At 43.8% G+C, this 24,017-nt stretch overlaps 1 protein-coding gene across 1 annotated transcript; it reads right to left on the bottom strand.

Annotated features, from left to right (window-relative positions):
• Positions 1-855: 855 nt before the first annotated feature.
• TUBA1B (tubulin alpha 1b) lies at positions 856-7,398 on the bottom strand. Its single transcript, XM_077483340.1, has 4 exons — positions 7,236-7,398; positions 4,554-4,776; positions 4,321-4,469; positions 856-2,035 (listed from the first exon to the last, which is right to left on the bottom strand). Exons 1-4 carry the CDS (start codon positions 7,236-7,238, stop codon positions 1,055-1,057), a joined length of 1,356 nt encoding a protein of 451 aa, XP_077339466.1. The 5' UTR covers positions 7,239-7,398; the 3' UTR covers positions 856-1,054.
• Positions 7,399-24,017: the final 16,619 nt, after the last annotated feature.

The raw sequence follows: 24,017 nt of genomic DNA on the forward strand, positions 1-24,017 counted from the left end.
GCAGCTAAAGCCAAGCAATTGCTCGGCTCTCTGTTGCTGCCGGCGACATTCTCGTGAGGGAATCGGGACGTGAAGCGTTGTGGCTTCACTTCCCAGTTCCCTACTGCGCATGCGTGAGTCACACTGCGCGTCATAAGTGGTCCTGCTATCTCCTGGGACCTGTGTGTTTCCCAGGAGAAACGCCGGGGGGGGGGGGGGTATGGGGTGCGGGAAGGGGCATGACTCCCGTGGGAGTCTAGTCCGGGAAGTGGGTGCAGATACCTGTATTATACAGGTATCTGCACCCCTCTCCCCCATGAAAGGTGCCAATTGCGGCACCGGAGGGGTGGAGCTCCACTTTAAGGACGCAGCTCCCGGATTCCCAGCCAGCTATTTGTCAAAAATCAGCCTGGGGGTCCCCCGACCCCAGGCTGTTTGATAAATACCGCCAGCTAAACCCTGGTGGTAAGTATTGCAAGCTTTTAAACACTCTGGTCTGTTTGCGAATTGGACGTAAAATATTTTTATGCAGTATTTACCGGAACATACCTAATCATTGTTTTTTTTTGTGAATTGGACATGTTTTACTTGGGGATCAAATACTTATTTTACTCACTGAACTGCAACTTAATTTATAGCATATGTTTTATGTGTTTTTTTCTGGATATTTGGTTGATAGACTCCCTATCATTTAAAATACACCTATGATAACAATTATAGAACCTTCATTTCTTTGGAACCTAAAAGTGCCCTTGCTAGTCAATTTTATTACAAACCTCTGATAATACATGGATCAAGATACTAAAAACAAAAAAAAAGTCAGCAATGTATCGTTAAACCTGAAAATTGTATATTATTAGAGAAGAAAACCCAACATTTATTTTTTTTTAAAACATTTTATTCCAGATCTCATACAATTACAATTATGGAATAACACGGCTGCATATTTTAACAGTTAACTAAAGCAGATTGTCGTATTTCATACCAACTCGAAGATTTGGCATTCTGCTTAAAGAGCTTCGGTGTTCAGCTGAGAATGGGTAAAACACATGCCTATAACATAACAAGATCTGGTTTAATACTCTTCACCTTCCTCCTCACCCTCACCTTCCACAGAATCTACACCAACTTCCTCATAATCCTTTTCCAGGGCAGCCATGTCTTCACGGGCCTCAGAGAACTCTCCCTCCTCCATACCCTCACCCACATACCAGTGCACAAAGGCACGCTTGGCATACATAAGATCAAACTTATGATCCAATCGAGCCCAGGCCTCTGCAATAGCAGTGGTGTTGCTTAACATGCACACAGCACGCTGTACCTTGGCCAGATCACCACCTGGTACCACAGTTGGTGGTTGATAGTTAATACCAACCTTGAAACCAGTAGGACACCAGTCCACAAACTGGATACTACGCTTAGTTTTGATTGTGGCAATAGCAGCATTAACATCTTTGGGCACCACATCACCACGGTACAGCAGGCAGCAAGCCATGTATTTACCATGACGTGGGTCACATTTCACCATCTGGTTAGCTGGCTCAAAGCAAGCATTAGTGATCTCAGCTACAGAGAGCTGCTCATGGTAGGCTTTCTCAGCTGAGATAACTGGGGCATAAGTGGCAAGAGGGAAGTGGATACGAGGGTAGGGCACCAAGTTGGTCTGGAATTCTGTCAGATCTACATTCAAGGCTCCATCAAATCGGAGAGAAGCTGTAATAGATGACACAATCTGACTGATAAGGCGATTCAAGTTAGTGTAGGTGGGGCGCTCAATATCTAAATTTCTACGGCAGATGTCATAGATGGCCTCATTGTCCACCATGAAAGCACAGTCAGAGTGCTCCAGGGTTGTGTGAGTGGTAAGGATGGAGTTGTAGGGCTCAACAACTGCTGTTGAAACCTGGGGGGCTGGATAGATTGAGAATTCCAGCTTAGACTTCTTCCCATAATCAACAGAAAGACGTTCCATCAGCAGAGAGGTGAAGCCAGATCCAGTACCGCCACCAAAGCTGTGGAAGACCAGGAAACCTTGAAGACCTGTGCACTGGTCAGCCTGTAGAATACATTTTACAGGTTAGGAGAGGTAATAAAGAGCAGCTGCATGTAACAAAGAACAAATAAATAAACTGAAAATGCCCTGAAAGCATCCATTCCAACTGTGCTAGAATAAAAAAAAACCTGCTCAAATTGGTTCCTCTTATTTAATGTAAGCTACAATAGAAGAACCTCTAACATGACTTTGGTAATGTTTATTTTATCGCATTTTGTACAACTCAATCTTGCCTTAAAACTATAGAGTATAGAATGAGGATACCTGGTATGCAAGTAGAGCTGCACGATTCTGGCTAAAATGAGAATCACAATGACTTTGTTTAGAATAAAGATCACAATTCTCTCACGATTCTTGCTGCGTAACCTCATCTTTCACATTATACAAAACAATTTGGCTAACTTTACTGTTTCTTTTTGTTTTTATTCATTAAAGTGTTTTTTTTCCAAAAAGGCTGCTGTGCAAATACAGTGCAACATAAAATATTGCAACTGCCATTTTATTCTCTAGTGTCTTTGCTAAAAAAAAAAAAAAAAAAAAATATATATATATATATATATATATATATATATATATATATACCTTGGCTTTACCATATCAGTATGCAGGAGCCTAGCTTTGGGCGATAGCCACCAAGCTGACTCCTTGTATATATGAACCTGTAACTGTCTATGGATTATGTTCTTCTCATGTTGTTCACTGTCTTTTATATGAAAACATTAATAAACATACTTTCAACACTAAAAATATATATATAATGTTTGTGGGTTCCAAGTAATTTTCTAGCAAAGAATGTGATTTTAACTTGTAAGCAACAAATGTCAGAAAAAGGTTTAGTTGTTAAGTGGTTAAACTGACCTTTGATCTATGAAACAAATGTTTACAACATTTCTCTTCATCTCTGATGTTGAGATAAACTTGGCAGGCTGCCTGGATTTTTTATTTATTTTTTTGTCAGCTGTCAGATGTGAGCAGAGAACTCTCTTCACTTGTTACATAGAATCGGGAAATGCTGTTTTCAGATTGGGAAGAGAATAGAATCTTGATTTTGATTCTTTAATGATTAAGCTCTATATGCAAGTGATGCCTTTTTGGACTCCCCTCTTTAAAGAACTACAGGCAGTCCCTGAGTTACATACGACTCATACTTACAAACTGAGGGAGACAACAGGAAGTGAGAGGAAATCTACCCCTGTGAAAGGAAATTCACTCCTGTGATGCCACGTACACACGACCGGACTTTCCGGCAGACTAGGTTCCGAAGGGATTAGTCTGTCAGACAATCCAATCGCGTGTGGGCTAGTCCATTCATGTTTCGGGAATAAAATCAGACGGACCTGGAAATAGAACATATTTCAATTCCGACGGACTTAAATCGGGAAAACTGTTTGCCTGTGTGCTGGTCCGACGGACCAAATATGACACAAGGGAAGCTATAGGCTACCGGCTATTGAACTTACTTGTTTAGTCCTGTTTATGTCATCATGTTCAAAACGAACAGACTTAGTACGTTCGTGTATGGCCAAGTCTGTTCCGAAAAAGACCTAGTCTGACGGAAAGTCCGGTCGTGTGTACGCGGCATGAGAGTTATCATGGTATAAAAGGCATGACATGACGTTTATCACCAATCCTTGTTTCAACAATCCAAAATTCAATTGGCACGGGGACAAAAAGCGAGGTGAAATCTTCTGATGAAAGGCACAGACAGCAAAACAAACATTGCAGCTGTGTTAACTCTTCCCTATGCTATTCAAAAAATGAAAAATTTTTGGGCTGGAGTTGCACATAAAAAAAATTTTGCCTGTTCCAGCTCACATACAAATTCAACTTAAGAACAAACCTACAGAACATATCTTGTTTGTAAACATGGGGACTACCTGTATAGGAATCTTTGGACACATTTGGCTGTTGGTGTCCACAAGCCAGGAATCTCAGACTGGCTCCCTAAATAACCATCTGTTAAAGCACATTTGCTCAGACACACATAAATAGCAAATCAAGGAGCCATTCATTCTTGCTCAGAATTCCAAAGAATGTGAGTCCCAAGCAATGTTGCATTTACTTTATACTAGTGATGAGAAAAGTGGTTTTAATAACTGGACCCTGTACCTGGTTGCACAGATATTCAAAATAAATGTAGCTGGATGCATAGTTAACTAATAGTTAGGCCAAAAGTTAATGCGCGGCTTTAAATTGTTACTATAACATATGCAAAAATTTTAATTTTTCTATCAGTCACAAGCCCGTCAAGGACATTAAAATGGTCAGGTCTTTAGACCTGAACTTACCAGTTTTCGGATCCTGTCTAGAACTAAGTCAATTATCTCCTTGCCAATTGTATAATGACCACGGGCATAGTTATTGGCTGCATCTTCCTTGCCTGTAATTAGCTGTTCTGGATGGAATAACTGACGATATGTTCCAGTTCGTACTTCATCTGTAATAAGATTTTTGCATGGCTATTAGGTGAGGGCTTGACCATATGTTTAAAGGAATAAAATTAACAGCAATCAGAACTTACCAATGACTGTTGGTTCCAGGTCCACAAAGACAGCTCTAGGGACATGCTTGCCAGCGCCAGTCTCGCTGAAGAAGGTGTTGAAGGAATCGTCCCCTCCTCCAATGGTTTTGTCACTGGGCATCTGCCCATCAGGCTGGATGCCATGTTCCAGGCAGTACAACTCCCAGCAGGCATTACCAATCTGCACACCAGCCTGACCAACGTGGATAGAGATGCACTCACGCTGCAAACATGAAGAAAGAAAAATAGTTAGTGGCAATAGGCTGTAAAGTGTTGCACATTACTTTTAGAACCTGCATCTTATACATCTTATGCATCTTATACATGCATCTTATACTGAATCTTATACCTATGAAGTGATGTGTGAAGGTAATGCTGCTAAGCAATTTGAATTTTATTTTCTAAAAATATCTCCGTTCAGCCACATCACTAACACAGTGTAAAACCAGCTGTTTAAGCAGGTCTGAATGTTCAAAAGCAGTAAGAGGGCTAACCACACCCACTGCAGTCAGCTGACATTATTCCACATTTCCATAAAGGAGCCCACAAGAAGCTTCCACCCCCACACTTTATCTGCCTGGTCACAAAAGAGGAACATCTGCAAGAGGCTTTCAAATGAATCAGGATTATCCTTTGTGATGGATCGGTTTCTTCACAAGTACTCAGTTTACTGAATTGGTTTGCTCCACCCAGCAGCTGTTGTCTGTCTCAGCATCAAAGTCATAAACCAGTGCCTCTAGGCAGCCACTGTGTGGTATAGCTGCAGTCTCTAGGGACAGAAGACTGTAGAAAGACTAACTAAAGCAGACCTTTACTCCTTCGAAGACTACTGCCTCTTTCCTTTGCAGATCCTATTTATTTATTTTTTGACAGCCTAGTCGTAGCTTCTGCCTGGCATCCTCAGCTGCCCAAATCCTCATGGGTTACATGTGTCATATATCCTATACACACACACACACACACACACACATATATCCTAGGATGCTTTGTAGAACACATTGTGCATGCATCACATGCTGTTAGGAGCAGAAGACAATGGTAAAATGATCATAATCAAAGATAACATTGAAGACTCCTGCTTCTTCCTTTGATGAAACTGCAGATGTAATTCTTCAGGCTGGGCTCACACTAGTGCGAATTGTAGGTGGATTTCCCTGCATCTAATTTGCATGACAGGGGATTGTGATCGGCTCTCTATGGAGCAAGTTCACACATCTCTGTGGCGGCTGGGGAACGGCTTGCACAGGAGTCCTGTGCATCTTTGGATCTGTTTCAGGACCAAATTCAGGCAAAAATGTGGCCCTGATACAAAGAAAAGGGGTACACCAGACCCTACTGCGAGCTGCACCTGTCTTATACTCTTTTTTTTTTTTTAAGAGCTCAACTTGAGCTTCTGACTGGCATTAACAGCTGCCCTACTTGTATATCACACACCCTAGCAGGCTTCAGGGGCTACATAGAACACATTGTGCATGCATTACATGCTGTTAGAGGCAGAAGCCACATTGGTAGAAAGACCATAATTAAAGCAGACATTCACACTTTGAAGACCACTACTCCTTCCTTTGATGAAACTACAGATCTCCTTTTTTTACTCTTTTTGAGAGCCCAATCTGAGTTTCATCTTGATGTCTTCAGATGCCCAAAGCCTCCGGGGATACTTGAGCCACGTGTCCTAGGAGGCTTAGGGGGGCTACATAGAACACACTGTGCATGCATCATCAAATGGCTGGCTGGAAGGACCCTGGAAGAGACAGTTGGCTCTCAACAATGCTAAGAAGCTGGTGGCAGAGGACCCGATGTGCAGTGGATTACGGCAGGGCAATGCTGGGTTCTGGTTGTGTTTTGAAGACAACCCATCTTGAGGCGATTGATTGTAGCCATATTAGCGTGCTTGGGACAAAAAAACAATTGCATACTGTACGTGATACCTGTTTTAATTGCACTAACCTACAATTTGCTTTTCGGGCGTGTCCCCTTCTTCAAGATCCAAGCAGTACTAATTTACCTCAGAAGATTATAGTATTGCTTGGACCTTTTAGAAGGGGGTACACCCCAAAAGCTTGTATGTTAGAGCAAATAAAGAAAGTACGCAATTGTCTCTAAAGATGACCCAGGATACAAAAGAAAAACAAAGTGGGGGAGGGGTGTTGGAGGTTCCTCTTGTAATGTCTCATTTCCACTTGGGCTAAAGCAGCACATCCTCTACACATAGGATCATCATAAAGGAGGAGGAGGATCTGCTGATAAATGTACCTACAAGAAGAACTGATCACAATGTACCACCACAGACACAACCCACCAGACTGATACCTAGGTTAGGCTAGGACTTTGATAAATCCCACCAGAGCACTCATCACAACCAACTGCCCACCAGGTCATCACTAAGCTATCCTATTAGAACAGGTCTTTCTACAGCACCCCCTGAGAATGGTGGGACCACCCTTCATCTTATCCTAGAGCCTTCCATCCATGGAGAACCCCGGAAGAAGAAGGGGGAGGACCCCCCCTCTATATATCAGTCGAGCACGCGCCCATCCATCCCCAGCGCGGGAAGGTCTGTTGGTGCTGTGCGCGCGGCCGCTGCCCTCAATCACTGCCATGATGAAACACACACTGGGTGGAGTGGGGGGGAATTACCGCACCGTGCACACACACACAGAAGCCTCCTGTCACACTCACCATGATTGAGGATGAGGAGTCCGCGAAGAGTAAGGATTAAAAAATAAAAAAAATGGCGTTACTTTATCCAGCAGCTACGAGTGGATGTAAGTAACAGAATGAAGAGAAGGGATGCGGAGGTCGCTTTTTATAAGCTGGGCGGTGACGTCGGCATAGATTATGTTAATGTCGTGCGGCGGAGCGCTGATTGGACGGGAGCTTGGAGTGAGGTGTATGAATGTGGGAGGTGTGATTTCTTGTCTGCTCTCACTACCGCCTCATGCGACAATATGGCGGCGGCTCCATCAATGGATGGAGAGCGGGTACCTGCGCCTCACACTGACACACCCGAGCGCACACTCCGCGCAGGTTAAGGCAGCTTATCGGTACTATCGGGTGTTGTGGAGAGGGCAGGCGACTTAGAATGGGGGGAATAAAGGGACTAAGACGATGTCACATTTACCTCACAAGATATAGAATTGAGCGAGATATACCGACCAGGGGGGCCTATATATATATATATATATATATATATATATATATATATATACCAACACGGGCCTGAAAATGTGCACTATTTATCACTATTCTCTCCTCATAGCAGGCATCAGGAGAGAGCCCAGTACAGAGCACGTCATACATACCCTCTATAGTCTATATATCATATGTTATCTATACATCCTATAGCCCTGTATATATATCATATGTCATCTATACACCCCATAGTCCTGTATATCTATCATACGTCATCTATACATCCCATAGTCCTGTATATCTATCATATGTCATCTATACATCCCATAGTCCTCTATATATATCATATGTCATCTATACATCCCATAGTCCTCCATACATATATCATCTATACATCCCATAGCCCTCTATATCTATCATATGTCATCTATACATCCCATACTCCTGTATATCTATCATATGTCATCTATACATCCTATAGGCCTCTATATATATCATGTGTCATCTATACATCCCATAGTCCTCCATACATATATATCATCTATACATCCCATAGTCCTGTATATATATATCATATGTCATCTATACATCCCATAGTCCTCCATACATAACATATGTCATCTATACATCCCATAGTCCTCTATATATATCATATGTCATCTATACATCCCATAATCCTCTCTCTCTCTCTCTCTCTCTATATATATATATATGTCATCTATATGTCTCATAATCCTCTATATATATAGATATATATATCTATATATATAGATATATATAGATATATATATATCATATGTCATCTATACATCCCATAATCCTCTATATATATCATATGCCATCTATACATCCCATAATCCTCTATATACACCATATGTCATCTATACATTCCATAATCCTCTATACATCCCATAATTTCTCTCTCTCTCTCTCTCTCTCTCTCTCTCTCTATATATATCATATGTCATCTATACATCCCATAATTCTCTATACATATATGCCATCTATACATATCATATGTCATCTATACATCCTATTTCTCTATACATATCATATGTCATCTATACATCCCATTTCTCTATACATATCATATGTCATCTATACATCCCATTTCTCTATACAGATCATATGTCATCTATACATCCCATTTCTCTATACAGATCATATGTCATCTATACATCCCATTTCTCTATACCAGCCTTTTTTAATGAAGGCGCGGTGGCACTATGCCTAAAAACTGCCCCAAAAGTCGGAAGATCAGGTGTGTCTTTTTTTTGTTAAGCAAAGCCACAGGTTTTTATTCTGCAACACAGGAACCTTGGGCACTGTGTGGGCCAGATGGCAGCATCTAAGAACAAATGACATCATAGGTTGATGCATGAGGACACCTTAGTTTGGCCCTCCTCTGCTCCTCTCTTTCAGCACTGGGGTCCACTTAGCTAAGTGAGAGAGACCGAGAGACACGAGATACACCAAATACTAGTCAGTACCAGCGTGCCAAGGTCAATAAATCACCTCTAATGTTGGGTGTTCTACGTGCATGCTGCCAATGTAAGAATATTAGTTTTGTTATTTAAATTTTAGAACAGGGTACATCATTTTAAAGGGTACCTTGACTGAGCAAAAGGTTGAGAAACCCTGTGCTATATACATTATATGTGTCACATACACAGCTCATATTCTCTATACAGCTCACATCATATATCACCTATACTTCCCCCTATGCATCTCAATATATGTCCTCTATAATTCCCCGTGTGTCAGATACACGAGTCGGAACATACGTCATCTATACATCATATGTCATCTCTTATTTCCATACCTATATATCACATATTGTATTCTCTATACATATCACGTGTCATTTATATGTTCCCTATTGTCTATATAAATCTCATCTTCCATCATACATATGTCATCTATGCATCTCATATCATTGTTACTTGTACTTCCCGGTTCCTCTAGACATCTCATCATATGCCATTATATATACAGTATATCATCTATACATCTCATATAGCATCAGTACATCTAATATTCATGTCATATATACATCTTATCGTGTCACCAATGTGATGAAATGTACTTCTGATATCAATGTCATATTTATTCATGTCATATACACATCCAATGAATGGAATATGCAGCTAATGTATTCTGACAGATCCAAGTACACAGAATATACATGTATATATACATCTCTCAATGTTCTATTTTTTATATACAGGATTTATATATTACAATGTAAGGGTGGACACCTGATATCGGTGTAATATTCCTTTATCAATGTGCTGTATACATCTAACCGAGGTGATCTAGGTGTGTAGTGAGATCGGAGCACAGGACAGGCAGTGTGTGATGTAGAGAAGTCATCTATACAGATATAGGAGATCCGGGCAACGTGTGATGTATAGAAGTCATCTATAGACAGATATAGGAGATCTGGGCAGTGTGTGATCTCTATGGGGGGGGTCCTGGCTGTGTGCACACAGCGTGTGATCTATATATATATATATATATATATATATATATATATATATATAATAAAGGGTCCTATGTGATCATATACATATAATAATACTGGGTGTTGTAGTTGATGAGGTATAGCAGTGCGGACAGACGATCGATCCCCCATGGCTGATGTGTGAAGAAAGATCGCTGAGCCCGGGGTGGTGATGTCAGCGGCTGCAGCTGATCTCAGGCTGGTTAGTTAACCCGTCATTGGCTGGAGCGCATGGGCTCTCAGGGTGACACACACTGCGGCATCCTCCTCCTTGGCACCGGGCCAGGGTACAGACAGACGCAGGATCCGCCCTGCAGTCTCCACATCCGAGTCATCCACCCCGCCGCCTTCCATGCTCGGAACCGGAAAAAGCAGCCATTAGCTGCCCCTGATAAGACCCTTAACAGGGAGGGGTGTACGGTGTACACTGCCATAGTGCGATCGGAGTGTGTACCACCGGCGATCACATAGGTTATATAGATGATAGATTCTATAGACATTATATATACACGGGGAGGTGGATTTGTTCTTCTTTCAGGGTCAGAAGGCTCAGCAATCCATGAAAAGTCACCTGTACCCTCCCACATCTCACAGGCAGAATACAAATCTGTACATCAGGACAATATGTCAATAATGGTTATATATCTTTTACCACCATGTCTGCCAGGTTAGGGATTTTCCTATCTATAGAGCATGGCTCATCACATCCTGCATTACAGCCAAACAGATGCTGGATTCATCTAATACAGCAGAATGGTGTGTCATTCCAGCAATGTGTATGCACGTCGGCCATGATAGCACAGGAATCTATCTATGGTAACTGGCTGTAACACAAGCACAGATGAATTCATCTGTGGTCATCTTAGCAATGAAAAAAAATATCTTTGTAATTTTGATATTGTGAGTAAGATGATCGCTAGAACAACCATTCTTGCTTCTGAAACCTGAGAAATGCGTGAGCTGCCTGTGCTAAAATCTTCCTGAAAATGTGAATGTGGAAGAGTTAGGCTGGCCATACATATTTGAATCTTTCCTCCATTCATGGGAGGAACAAGAAAAATTAAAGTGATTGTAAAGGATCGTCTTTTTTTTTTTTTTTTTTTAAAATAACAAACATGTCATGTCTGTTCTGCACAATGGTTTTCCACAGAACAGCCACAATCTTGCTTTTCTTGAGTCCATCAGCGCTCCTGGCACCTACCTCTGCCAAGTGCCCACCATAGCAACCCTCTGCTGCGATGTCAGCCTATGAGGAGTCAGAGAACTCTTGTGCAAATAGCTGGATCCAGATCAGGCTCAGGTAAGTATAAATGTGCGCTGGGTAGGTGAGCTGCATTTAGAAGGGTTTCTTTTTTACCTTAAAGGGGTTGTAAACCTTTGAGTTTCTTCACCTCAATGCATTCTGTGCATTGAGGTGAAAAACCTCCTGTAATGCTGCAGCCCCCCCCCCCCAAGCCCCGATTTTACTTACCTGTACCCCCTCTATCTCGTCCCAGGGATGAGCACACCAGCAAAAGCCGGTGTCTCTGGTCCTGATTGGATGGATTGATAGCAGCGCAGCCATTGGCTCCCACTGCTCTCAATCAAATGCAATGATGCAGAGCCGAGTCCGGAATTCGTGTCTATGGACGAAATTTCTGGACTCAGGAGCACGCCCGCAAGGTAACCCCCTCGGGAGAGCGCTTCTCCTAGGGGGTTATCTGTTGTGGGGAGGAGCCGCCGAGGGACCCCAGAAGAGGATGTTCAGGGCCACTCTGTGCAAAATGAGCTGCGCAGTGGAGGTAAGTATGACATTTTTGTTATTTTAAACAAAAAAAAAAAAACCTTTAGTGCTCATGCACACGGACGTTTTAAAAAACTGGCTGCAAAGCTAGCTCCGACGCCTGGAAAAATGGTCGTTAAAAACGCGATTTTTACCGCGTTTTGCATTGGCGTTTTTGCGCGTTTTTTAGCGTTAGCGTTAAGTAGCGTTTTTTAAGAAACACATCTCTTGGCTATAGCACTCAGAAAACAAAGAAAATATGTTGTGCGTTTATGCGCGTTTGTGCGCGTTTTTGCGCGTTTTCCCGCGATTCGCGTTTAAGGCCTCATGCACACGGACGTTTTTACAGCCGCTTTTTTGAGCTTTTTTTGCAGCTTAAAAACGGCTGTCCATGTTAGTCTATGGCTTCATGCCCACCTAGGCGTTTTTGAGCTGCAAATGGCATAGGCGTTTTTAAGCTGAAAAAAAAACCCAGGACCAGTGCGTTCCGTGGCGTGGAGCTAGAGCTGTAAAAACGCGAATCGCGGGAAAACGCGCATAAACGCGCATAAACGCACAACATATTTTCTTTGTTTTCTGAGTCCTATAGCCAAGAGATGTGTTTCTTAAAAAAAGCTACTTAACGCTAACGCTAAAAAACGCGCAAAAACGCCAATGCAAAACGCGGTAAAAATCACGTTTTTAACGACGATTTTTCCAGGCGTCGGAGCTAGCTTTGCAGCCAGTTTTTTAAAACGTCCGTGTGCATGAGCACTTATGCTCATGCACACGGACGTTTTAAAAAACTGGCTGCAAAGCTAGCTCCGACGCCTGGAAAAATCGTCGTTAAGGCTGGGTTCACACTGCTGCGGGGGGAGATCCGGATGTGATTCGCACAGCAAATCACATCCGATCTCCGTAGCACTGCGAGTTCAGCCATACAGATAGTATGGCTGAACTCGCAGCTGTCCCGCAGCAAACTCGCACAGGACCCTTTTTTGGGTCCGCAACGGAATCGGATCGCATGGGGGTTCACACCATGCGATCCGATTCCTGTGCGAGTCGGCAGATCGCACTGCGATATGCCGACGGATCTGGGGGTGTCATTAACATAACATTGACACCCCCAGCCGTCCGCATAGGGCAGTGTGAACTGCCGGCGGGAGTAATGCGATGCGGGAAAACGCCGCGGATTCGCGGCGTTCCCGCATCGCAATAGTGTGAACCTAGCCTCAAAACGTGATTTTTACCGCGTTTTGCATTGGCGTTTTTGCGCGTTTTTTAGCGTTAGCGTTAAGTAGCTTTTTTTAAGAAACACATCTCTTGGCTATAGGACTCAGAAAACAAAGAAAATATGTTGCGCGTTTGTGCGCGTTTTTGCGCGTTTTCCCGCGATTCGCGTTTTTACAGCTCTAGCTCCACGCCACGGAACGCACTGGTCCTGGGTTTTTTTTACAGCTTAAAAACGCCTATGCCATTTGCAGCTCAAAAACGCCTAGGTGGGCATGAAGCCATAGACTAACATGGACAGGCCTTTTTAAGCTGCAAAAAAAGCTCAAAAAAGCGGCTGTAAAAACGTCCATGTGCATGAGGCCTTACGCTAAAAACGCGCAAAAACGCCAATGCAAAACGCGGTAAAAATCACGTTTTTAACAACAATTTTTCCAGGCATCGGAGCTAGCTTTGCAGCCAGTTTTTTAAAACGTCCGTGTGCATGAGCACTTAGTATCACTTTAATGGAGAGAAACTTCTACCTTTAGAACCACTTAATGAATTTCCCCATCCACACTAAACAGCACACATGGAGGAATCTCCTCTGCTAGATATTGTATTCTGACGGCTGCTGCTTCTGCAGCTGTTATCATACCCAAATGGTTACTGTACTGTATCAGATTGGCTACAGTGACTGTTCAGCTGAGCATTTTCCACCCAACGCCTTTGATTTTAAGTTTTTCAAGCCAGGTGGTGCTGACAGGAATAGAGTTGGGCAGAACACCCCCCAGTTTGATTCACAACAGAACTGCCAAATATGGCAAAAGTTCGGAAATGAACCACAAACTCTATTAACCACTTCAGGATTTACCCCCTTCCTTGCCAGAGCATTTTTTGTAATTTGGTATTGCGTCGCTTTAGCTGACAATTGCACGGTTGTGCGATGTTGTGTCCAAACAAAACATCCTTTTTCCCCCACAAATAGAGCTTTCTTTTGATGATATTTGATTACCTCTGCGGTTTTAATTTTTTGCGCTATAAACAAAAAAAGCGACAATTTTGAAAAAACTCAATTTTTTTTGCTTTTTGCTATAATAAATATCCCCAAAAAATATATAAAAAAAAAATTTCTTCCACAGTTTAGGCCGATATGTATTCTTCTACATATTTTTGGTAAAAAAAAAAAGTATACTGATTGGTTTGCTCAAAAACTTATAGCGTCTACAAAATAGGGGATAGATTTATGGCTTTTTTTATTATTATTATTATTTTTTTTTTACTAGTAATGGCGGCGATTTTTATTGTGACTGGGACATTACGACGGACAGATCGGACACTTTTGACACTATTTTGGGACCATTGACATTTATACAGCGATCAAAGCTAAAAATAGCCACTGATTACTGTATAAATGTCACTGGCAGGAAAGGGGTTAAACACTAGGGGGAGATCAAGTGGTTAAGTTTGTTCCCTAGATGTGTTCTAACTGTAGGGGGAGCCCACTACAACATGACAGAGATCACTGCTCCCACTGAGAGGGAGCAGTAGATCCCTGTCATATTGCTAGGCAGAACAGAGAAATGCCTTGTTTACATAGGCATCTCCTCCCCGTTCTACCTCTCCTCAACACAATCACGGGCTGCTGTCGAACATCGAGTTTGCGGGACCCGCGGGCACGCTCCAGCGGCAGGCTGCACGCGGCCACTAGGCGGAGACTTCAAAGGGAAGTATGGGTACGCCCTTTTGCCTGCCTGCGCCATTCTGTCTCCGTAAATCAGCATGTGGTTAAAGTGAAACAATAAAAATGAAATATTCCTTTAAATATCGTGCCTCGGGGCCCCCTTAGTTTGCCTGTAAAGTAGCGCATCTTTTTGATATGTTCTACAGTCCCGCAGCAAAATTACATTTCTAAAGGAAAATTTTTTATTTAAACTTGCTCACTGCTGTAATGTATTGCCGGGTCCCGGAAATATAGATAAAAATCAAGGAAAAAAACAGGATAGGCCCCCCCCCCCCCCAGTCCATACCAGGCTCTTTGGGTCTGGCACGGATATTAAGGGGAACTGCAAGGCAAATTTTTAAAAAAACAGCGTAAGGTCCCCCCCAAAATCGGGTCTGGTAAAGCTTTTAAGGGGAACTCCACGCCAAAATTTAAAAAAATAAATCGGCTTGGGGTCCCCCGAAAATCCATACCAGACTCTTATCTGAGCATGCAGCCTGGAGGACAGGATGGGCGGGATGATCGAGCACCCCCCCCCCCTGTACCATACCAGGTCACATGCCCTCAACATGGGGAGGGTGCTTTGGAGTCCCCCCCCCCAAAGCACCCTGTCAACCATGTTGATGGGAACAAGGCCCTTATCCCCACAACCATTGCCCGGTGGTTGTGGGGGGCTTATTGGAATCTGGAAGCCCCCTTTAACAAGGGGGCCCCCAGATCCCGGCCCCCCACCTATGTGAATGGTTATGGGGTACCCAGGGGTGCGATACCAAGTGGTCATCATTGGTGGCCATCCCTGGTGATCTTGGGTGGGCATCCGAGAGGGGGCTGCTCTCATAAACAATCAGCACAGACCCCCCTGTCAGTTGAGCATCTGATCGGCTCTTCTCTACACGCATCTATCAGATGCGAGCGAGGAAAAGCTGATAAATGGCTCTTCCTGTTTACATCGTGATCAGCCATGATTGGACACGGCTGATCACGTGCAGCGCAGCGGCTTGTTATCCTGACCACATCATGTGACGTCCGGTCAGGATAGCGCAACCACTTTGCTGATGTCATTTTGCTATATGGTGGGCGGCAAGTGCTAATAATGGAATTGTCAAAAACTGTCTCCTGTCATTTTTACTTTTTTGACACTTTTGATGAGGCCCCCATCCTGACCTGCCAAGTTGCATGCTCAGATAAGGGTCTGGTAAGGATTTTGGGGGAGACCCCCACGCAATTTTTTGTTGGTGCGGGGTTCCCCTTAAAATCCATACCACACCCGAAGGGTGACAACACTGGAGAAATTACGCTACATTGTAAAGTAGTGAGTGCACAGCTTGTATAACAGTGTAAATTTGCTGTCCCCTCAAAATAACTCAACACACAGCCAATAATGTCTAAACCACTGGCAACAAAAGTGAGTACACCCCTAAGTGAAAATGTCCAAATTGGGCCCAAAAGTGTCAATATTTTGTGTGGCCACCATTATTTTCCAGCACTGCCTTAACCCTCATGGGCATGGAGTTCATCAGAGCTTCACAGGTTGCCACTGGAGTCCTCTTCCACTCATCCATGATGACATCACGGAGCTGGTGGATGTTAGAGACCTTGCACTCCTCCACCTTCCATTTGAGGATGCCCCACAGATGCTCAATAGGGTTTAGGTCTGGAGACATGTTTGGCCAGTCCATATTCTTTACCCTCAGCTTCTTTAGCAAGGCAGTGGTCGTCTTGGAGGTGTGTTTGGGGTCGTTATCGTGTTGGAATACTGCTCTGCGGCCCAGTCTCCGAAAGGAGGGGATCATGCTCTGCTTCAGTATGTCAAAGTACATGTTGGCATTCATGGTTCCCTCGATGAACTGTAGCTTCCCAGTGCCTACAGTACTTATGCAGCCCCAGACCATGACTGTCCCACCACCACGCTTCACTGTAGGCAAGACACACTTGTCTTTGTACGCCTCACCTGGTTGCCACCACACACACATGACACCATCTGAACCAAATAAGTTTATCTTGGTCTCATCAGACCATAGGACATGGTTCCAGTAATCCATGTCCTTAGTCTGCTTGTCTTCAGCAAACTGTGGGCTTTCTTGTACATCATCTTTAGAAGAGGCTTCCTTCTGGGATGACAGCCATGAAAACCAGTTTTATGCAGTGTGCGGCGTATGGTCTGAGAACTGACAGGCTGATCCCCCATCCCTTCAATCTCTGCAGCAATGCTGGCAGCTCTCAACTTCTTTGGTCGACTATTGCAAGTCCTGTTCTGAGTGCAATCTGTCCCATTAAACCGCTGTATGGTCTTGTCCACCGTGCTGCAGCTCAGTTTCAGTCTTGGCAATCTTCTTATGCCTTGTACACACGGTCAGAAATTCCGGAAAATGTCCAATTGGACCATGTTGTCGGAAAATCCGACCGTGTGTGGGCTCCATCTGACTTTTTCAGTCAGAATTTCCGACCAACAAAGTTTGAGAGCTGGATCTCAAAGTTTTTGACAACATGATTCGATCGTGTCAATTCTGATCGTCTGTAGCCTAGTCTGACAGACAAAGTGCCATGCATGCTCAGAATAAATTCTGAGACGGAAGCGCACAGTCAGGTAAAACTAGCGTTCGTAATTGATATAGCACATTCGTCACGAAGCAATGTTAAAAATTGTTTAATGCAGTGCATTCTCTTTTTCTTTATAATGCTAGAAGAATGAAGTTGTTTTGCTGCTCATATTCACACAGACTTCTCCAAAACTTATTTCTTTATTCTTTTTCCTGATTTCATGAATAGAATATTTTTATTCGTCAGACCTCCCGAATATTTTTTATTTATTTTTTGTTTCAATTTTGTAGTTGGTTTTTTAATCAAGATCTCCTTTTTTTACATTTTGCTCATTTTCGTAATTTTTTTGGTGTGTTTTGTGTGTGAACTTACCACAACACCATCATTATCTTTTTATTTTATTGTTTTATTTATTTTTATTTATTTTTTTATTTAAAGATGAGGCACAGATATGAACATAAAGACAACTTCGCAATGCATATAGAGTGTAATGAACATAACTGGTGTAACAACCATATAAAACAGATGCATGTGAGTGAAGGTCGCATTTCAGTCAGACTTATACCACTTGCTGAAGTTTAATATGGGGTGAACATAAACATCTGTGCCCATCACTTTTGTTTCTTTGTATATTGAAAAAGAGAAATATTAAAGGGAGCTAAAGAAAAAGCAAGGAAAAGAAAGCAGGGAGATAGAGAGAAAGGTAGGGAAGGGACAGTTACCACCCGGGAGGCACAGATCGGTGAAGCTAGACTGGCGATGGGGATCTTAAACATTGGATCTTGTCATGTATTGGCGGAACTCGGAGAAGCGAAAGAGGTTCCAATGAAGCCATCTGGACCTGTGTTCCTCAGATTTATCTCGCAGCTCAGAGGTCAGATCTTCCATTTGCTCAATGTCCTTCACTCTCGCGAGCCGTTGGGCAACCGTTGGTGCAGACTGTTGCTTCCAAAGAGGTGGGATGCTGGCACAAGCAGCATTAAGGAGATGGTTGAGGAGGGATTTATGGTAGCATTTCCTCGATAAGGGAGTTAGGTTAAGGAGAACCGCCGCTGGGTTTCTTTGAAGGGGAGTGTCCGTGAGTTTCTGTATGAGCTCTAGCACTGGCTGCCAAAAAGTTTGGAGCACAGGGCAGACCCAAAAGATATGTAATAGGGTGCCTGAGTGTAGGCCACACCGCCAACATCGATCAGTTTGTAGAGGAAATATCTTGGCCAGCATGGAAGGAGTCCTGTACCAGCGAGTCACTATTTTGTAAGCAGTCTCTTGATATTTGCTGTATAGGGAGGATTTGTGTGTGAAAAAGAGTATGCAGTCTTTTTGGGGTTCCTTGAAGGTAACTTGTAAGTCTCTCTCCCATTTAGCTAAGAATGGGGTTCCTCAGTGGCGTGAAGGTCTAACAAGAATTTGTAGGAGGTTGATAAAGACCTCCGGATTGGTCCCTCACCCAAGCAGAGTTCCTCCAAAGAGTGAAGCTTTCTGACAAAGTGGGTTGGTTTGGGCAGAGAGCTGAGAAAGTGAGCTAGTTGGTTGATCCTCCAGCGATCCAATGAGAGTGGTCCCTGACCTGAAAGACAGTTCTCCATAGTTAGCCAACCTGATGAACTCAAAAATGAGGAGGCCCTCAGGAGTCCCAGTGGGACTTGTGAGAGAAAGGGCGGGTCTGTGAGGCCAGGTATAAAATCAGGATGACCAATAATTGCCGTTAGTGGGGATGGAAAATTTCTTAGTGAGGCTAGATGGAAAAACCTTTTTAGTTCTACAAGAGTTGGCCCAATCAGTGGATGAGTAGTCAAGTGGGTGGCGGGAGTATTCCCTGCCCAAGGAAGACCCTCAAGGGCCCCCCCCCCCCCCCGGCTGCCTCCTGTTCCAGCGACACCCAGAGCTTCAGATCATTGGGTCGGCACCAGTCCACAACCCTGGTCATATGTGTCACAGTGTAATATAGGGCTGGATCTGGGAATCCAAGACCGCCTTTATTCTTTGGTCGTAGTAGGAGTGCTCTGCCAAGACGTGGGTGTTTACCGCGCCAGATGAATCAGATGAATATTGATCACACTGCATGAAAGAATGTTTGAGGTATCTTGTAGGGCAACGCCTGCAATAAATACAGAAGTCTGGGCATTGCATTCATTTTGAGTATATTGCACCAGCCGAACCAGGAGAGGGCCAGAAAGTCCCACCTCCCAAGGTCAGCCAAGAGCGTAGATAATAGGGGCTGGAAGTTGAGGGTGATGATGTCTAGTAAGTTTGCAGAAATTTTCGTTCCTAGGCATTGAATTGAGCGGGCAGCCCATTTGAATGGGAAGAAGGGGCGTAGGTTAGAGATGGTAGAATCTGACAAGAAAACACTTAAAGCCTCTGATTTTTGTAAATTAACTTTAAAATTAGATACGGTGCCGTAGCGCTTCAGCTCTTGTAGTAGAGAGGGTAAGGAGGTGAGGGGCTCGGTAATGTAGAAGGTCGTCGGCATACGCGGCAACTTTGTGTTGATATTGACCCGACCGGATGCCTCTAATGGACTGATTGCTTCTGATGTGTCATAGGAAAGGTTCTAAGGAAAGAACAAACAGCAGTGGAGATAAGGCAGGCCTGTCTGGTGCCATTCGAGATAGGGAAAGGGCTAGAGTCGTAGCCATTTACACGGACAGTCGCTGTGGGATTATCATATATGGCTGATATGCATGACAGGATGGGATCTGGCATGCCCACGAATTTAAGAGTCTCTCAGAGGAAAGACCAGTCCACCTTGTCAAAAGCCTTCTCGGCATCTGTGGACAGGAGCAGTAATGGTATTTGGGAACGTTTTGCCTTGTTTATGATGTCCAGTGTCTGGATAGTATTGTGCCTTGGCTCTCTAGTTTGAATAAAGCCAGCAAGACATTCATCCTAGAGGCAAGGATTTTGGTGAATAGTTTCATATCGCAGTTCAAAAGTGAAATGGGCCAGTAACTGGAACATAGTAGTGGGTCCTTACCCGGTTTAGGAATCACCGATATGGAGGCGTGCAGCATGTCTACCGGAAGGTTGTGTCTGTCGATCGCAGCATTGAAGGCCACGAGGAAGGAAGGTGCTAAAGTGTCCTGGTACATTTTGTAATAGGGGAGCGTGAATCCGTCCAGACCGGGAGCCTTACTGGGATGGGTGTCAGCTAATACCGCTACGAATTCCTTCACAGTTATGGGTTTAGACAGATCCTCTCGCTCCTCTGTCGTCAGCATAGGAAGGTCAGCTTCTTGAAGATAACCATGGATATCCAAAGCGTTTTGGGGCAATGACTGGGGGGCAGACATTGGGTCTAAATTATACAATTTGGAGTAAAAGGCGTGGAAAGTATCCGCATGGTTTTAATTTTTAATCTCTAGGAGGTTGTTTGGTGTTGGTGCCCCTTGTTAATTTGACTTTGTATTTTTGAAATGTACCTGCCTACTCACAAATAAACTGTGCTTTTTGAAGTAAAACACAGGCAAGTATTTCTTTAACCAAAAAAAACCTTTATTAGGTGTCATAATCAAATAAACAGGAAGGCAACGCTGGAGAAACTGGTCAATTTGGCGAAGCCTTTGGCCCCCAGGGCAGACATCAATTATTTAAATGCAAAATTGGTGGCCTGAGGAGTCTATATCTAAAGGGAGAACAGTCTGGTCCAGAAGTCCAAGAGATCAGGAAGAACAAATGACAGCTATGTCCCCAGGCTGTGGTCATACAAGAGCCTGCATCTTCTGTCAGACCAGACTGAACCCAGGCCATCACTCTCTGGTCTTCCTTAGGCACTTCCCTCCAGGCTTCTGCAAGACACAACACAAGACAAACCCTAATGTCAGGCTAAACTCTTCTAATCTTGTCCCAATATAAGCCTTAATCTAGAAGCAGTATAGGCTAATGATGTACCAAGTTAAAATTGTACCTTCGTTCGAACGATCAGTGCTTCAGTTCCTCCTTCCTCCACTCACAGATCGTACGTACGGCGCACGTGTTTTGCGTTTTATATACAGTGCGCATGCGTGAAACTCCGCCTGCCCCTGATGTTCTTTCTAGTCTATTCCCCACTCCTTCTCTTTCAGCGCAGTGGGGAGAGCACATGGCGGAGACACAGCAGGTGTGCACTAATTATACCAGTAACGAGGAGGAGGAGGACGAGGAAAGCACAGAGTCAGAAACGTCCGGATCCCGGAGGAGAAGATTTAAGGCCTCAAATATGTCTTTTGGAGAGATGTTGTAGATGGTGTAGATGTTGTAGATGGTGGACATACTGAAGAGGAACGACTATGATGGGAAGTAGGGATGAGCTTCGTGTTCGACTCGAACATCGGCTGTTTGCCCGTTTGGCGAATTCCGAACGTTATGGGCCGTTCGCGCCAAATTCGTGTGGCGCTCACGGCCCACAATGCACTGCTTCATCACAGTGCATTGCTGGCTCATGATTGGCCAAGCATGCACTGTGACCCCGCATGCTTGGCCAATCACAGCGCCAGCAGCGAGGAGAGCCATGATTGGCCACAGGCATCCTGCCTGTGGCCAATCATAGCTCAGGCTGTGTAGTACACGCCCCACACTATATAAGGCCGCCAGCGCGGCGGCCTAGTGTAGTGTGTTGGCGTCTGAAGCAGTTAGTGGGTGTTCTGTGTACCTTCAACACAGTACTCACCGATCGTTATGGGCCGATTTTCGATCTTGCTCTTCTGTAGTGGTTGTTGTCTGCTTGCCCTGACCGCAGTATACACCGCTATATTCACCTCACCTATATAGCTAGTGATCTATCTTTTATAATACAGTGGTGTGAAAAAGTGTTTGCCCCCTTCCTCATTTCCTGTTCCTTTGCATGTTTGTCACACTTAAGTGTTTCGGAACATCAAACCAATTTAAACAATAGTCAAGGACAACACAAGTAAACACAAAATGCAATTTGTAAATGAAGGTGTTTATTATTAAAGGTGAAAAAAAATCCAAACCATCATGGTCCTGTGTGAAAAAGTGATTGCCCCCCTTGTTAAAACATACTATAACTGTGGTTGTCCACACCTCAGTTCAATTTCTCTAGCCACACCCAGGCCTGATTATTGCCACACCTGTTCACAATCAAGGCATCACTTAAATAGGAGTTGCTTGACACAGTAAGGTCCACCAGAAGATCCTTATAAGCTACACATCATGCCGAGACCCAAAGAAATTCAGGAACAATTGAGAAAGAAAGTAATTGAGATCTATCAGTCTGGAAAGGGGTATAAAGCCATTTCCAAAGCTTTGGGAATCCAGCGAACCACAGTGAGAGCCATTATCCACAAATGGCGAAGACATGGAACAGTGGTGAACCTTCCCAGGAGTGGCCGGCCGCCCAAAATTACCCCAAGAGCGCAGCGACGACTCATCCAAGAGGTCACAAAAGACCCCACAACAACGTCCAAGGAACTGCAGGCCTCACTTGCCTCAGTTAAGGTCAGCGTTCATGCCTCCACCATCAGGAAAAGACTGGGCAAAAATGGCCTGCATGGCAGAGTTCCAAGGAGAAAACCACTGCTGAGCAAAAAGAACATCAAAGCTCGTCTCAATTTCTCCACAACACATCTTGATGATCCCCAAGACTTTTGGGACAACATTCTGTGGACCGATGAGACAAAAGTGGAACTCTTTGGAAGGTGTGTGTCCAAGTATATCTGGCGTAGAAGGAACACTGCATTTCATAAAAAGAACATTATACCAACAGTAAAATATGGTGGTGGTAGTGTGATGGTCTGGGGCTGTTTTGCTGCTTCAGGACCTGGAAGACTTGCCGTGATAAAAGGAACTATGAATTCTGCTGTCTACCAAGAGATCCTGAAGGAGAATGTCCGACCATCTGTTCGTGTAATCAAGCTGAAACGAACTTGGGTTCTGCAGCAGGACAATGATCCTAAACACACCAGCAAGTCCACCACCGAATGGCTGAAGAAAAACAAAATGAAGACTTTGGAGTGGCCTAGCCAAAATCCTGACCTGAATCCTATTGAGATGTTGTGGTATGACCTTAAAAAGGCCGTTCATGCTTGAAAACCCTCTAATGTAACTGAATTAGGACAATTCTGCAAAGATGAGTGGGCCAAAATTGCTCCAGGACGCTGTAAAAGCCTCATTGCACGTTATCGCAAACGCTTGGTTGCAGTTGTTGCTGCTAAGGGTGGCCCAACCAGTTATTAGGTTTAGGGGGCAATCACTTTTTCACACAGGGCCATGATGGTTTGGATTTTTTTTCACCTTTAATAATAAACACCTTCATTTACAAATTGCATTTTGTGTTTACTTGTGTTGTCCTTGACTATTGTTTAAATTGGTTTGATGTTCCGAAACACTTAAGTGTGACAAACATGCAAAGGAACAGGAAATGAGGAAGGGGGCAAACACTTTTTCACACCACTGTAGAGCTTCCAGTCAGTAGTGTTAGGCGCTTGTGCGTGCTGTCTGCGTGCTCTGTACCCAGTACACACCGCTATATCCACCTACATAGCTCTTCTCTATTTGAGCCCACTTGCCATCTGCAGGAGTTATTGGAAGTTGTGTGTGCCTCCAGCACAGCACAGTATACATCTGTATATACCCCTTTATCTCTGGTGTTCTATAAAAAAGGCATCTGCAGGA

This window comes from Lithobates pipiens, unplaced genomic scaffold, assembly GCF_037356315.1.
Source record: "Lithobates pipiens isolate NorthernLeopardFrog02 unplaced genomic scaffold, aLitPip1_a1.2 Scaffold_16, whole genome shotgun sequence".
Lineage (NCBI taxonomy): Eukaryota > Metazoa > Chordata > Amphibia > Anura > Ranidae > Lithobates > Lithobates pipiens.

Excerpts from the sequence above, each read along its gene's own strand:
- TUBA1B (XM_077483340.1), bottom strand. Across the intron at positions 4,470-4,553 it reads CCTGGAACCAACAGTCATTG|ATGAAGTACGAACTGGAACA; the intron begins GTAAGTTCTGAT and ends ATCTTATTACAG. Across the intron at positions 2,036-4,320 it reads TAGACAGGATCCGAAAACTG|GCTGACCAGTGCACAGGTCT; the intron begins GTAAGTTCAGGT and ends TGTATTCTACAG.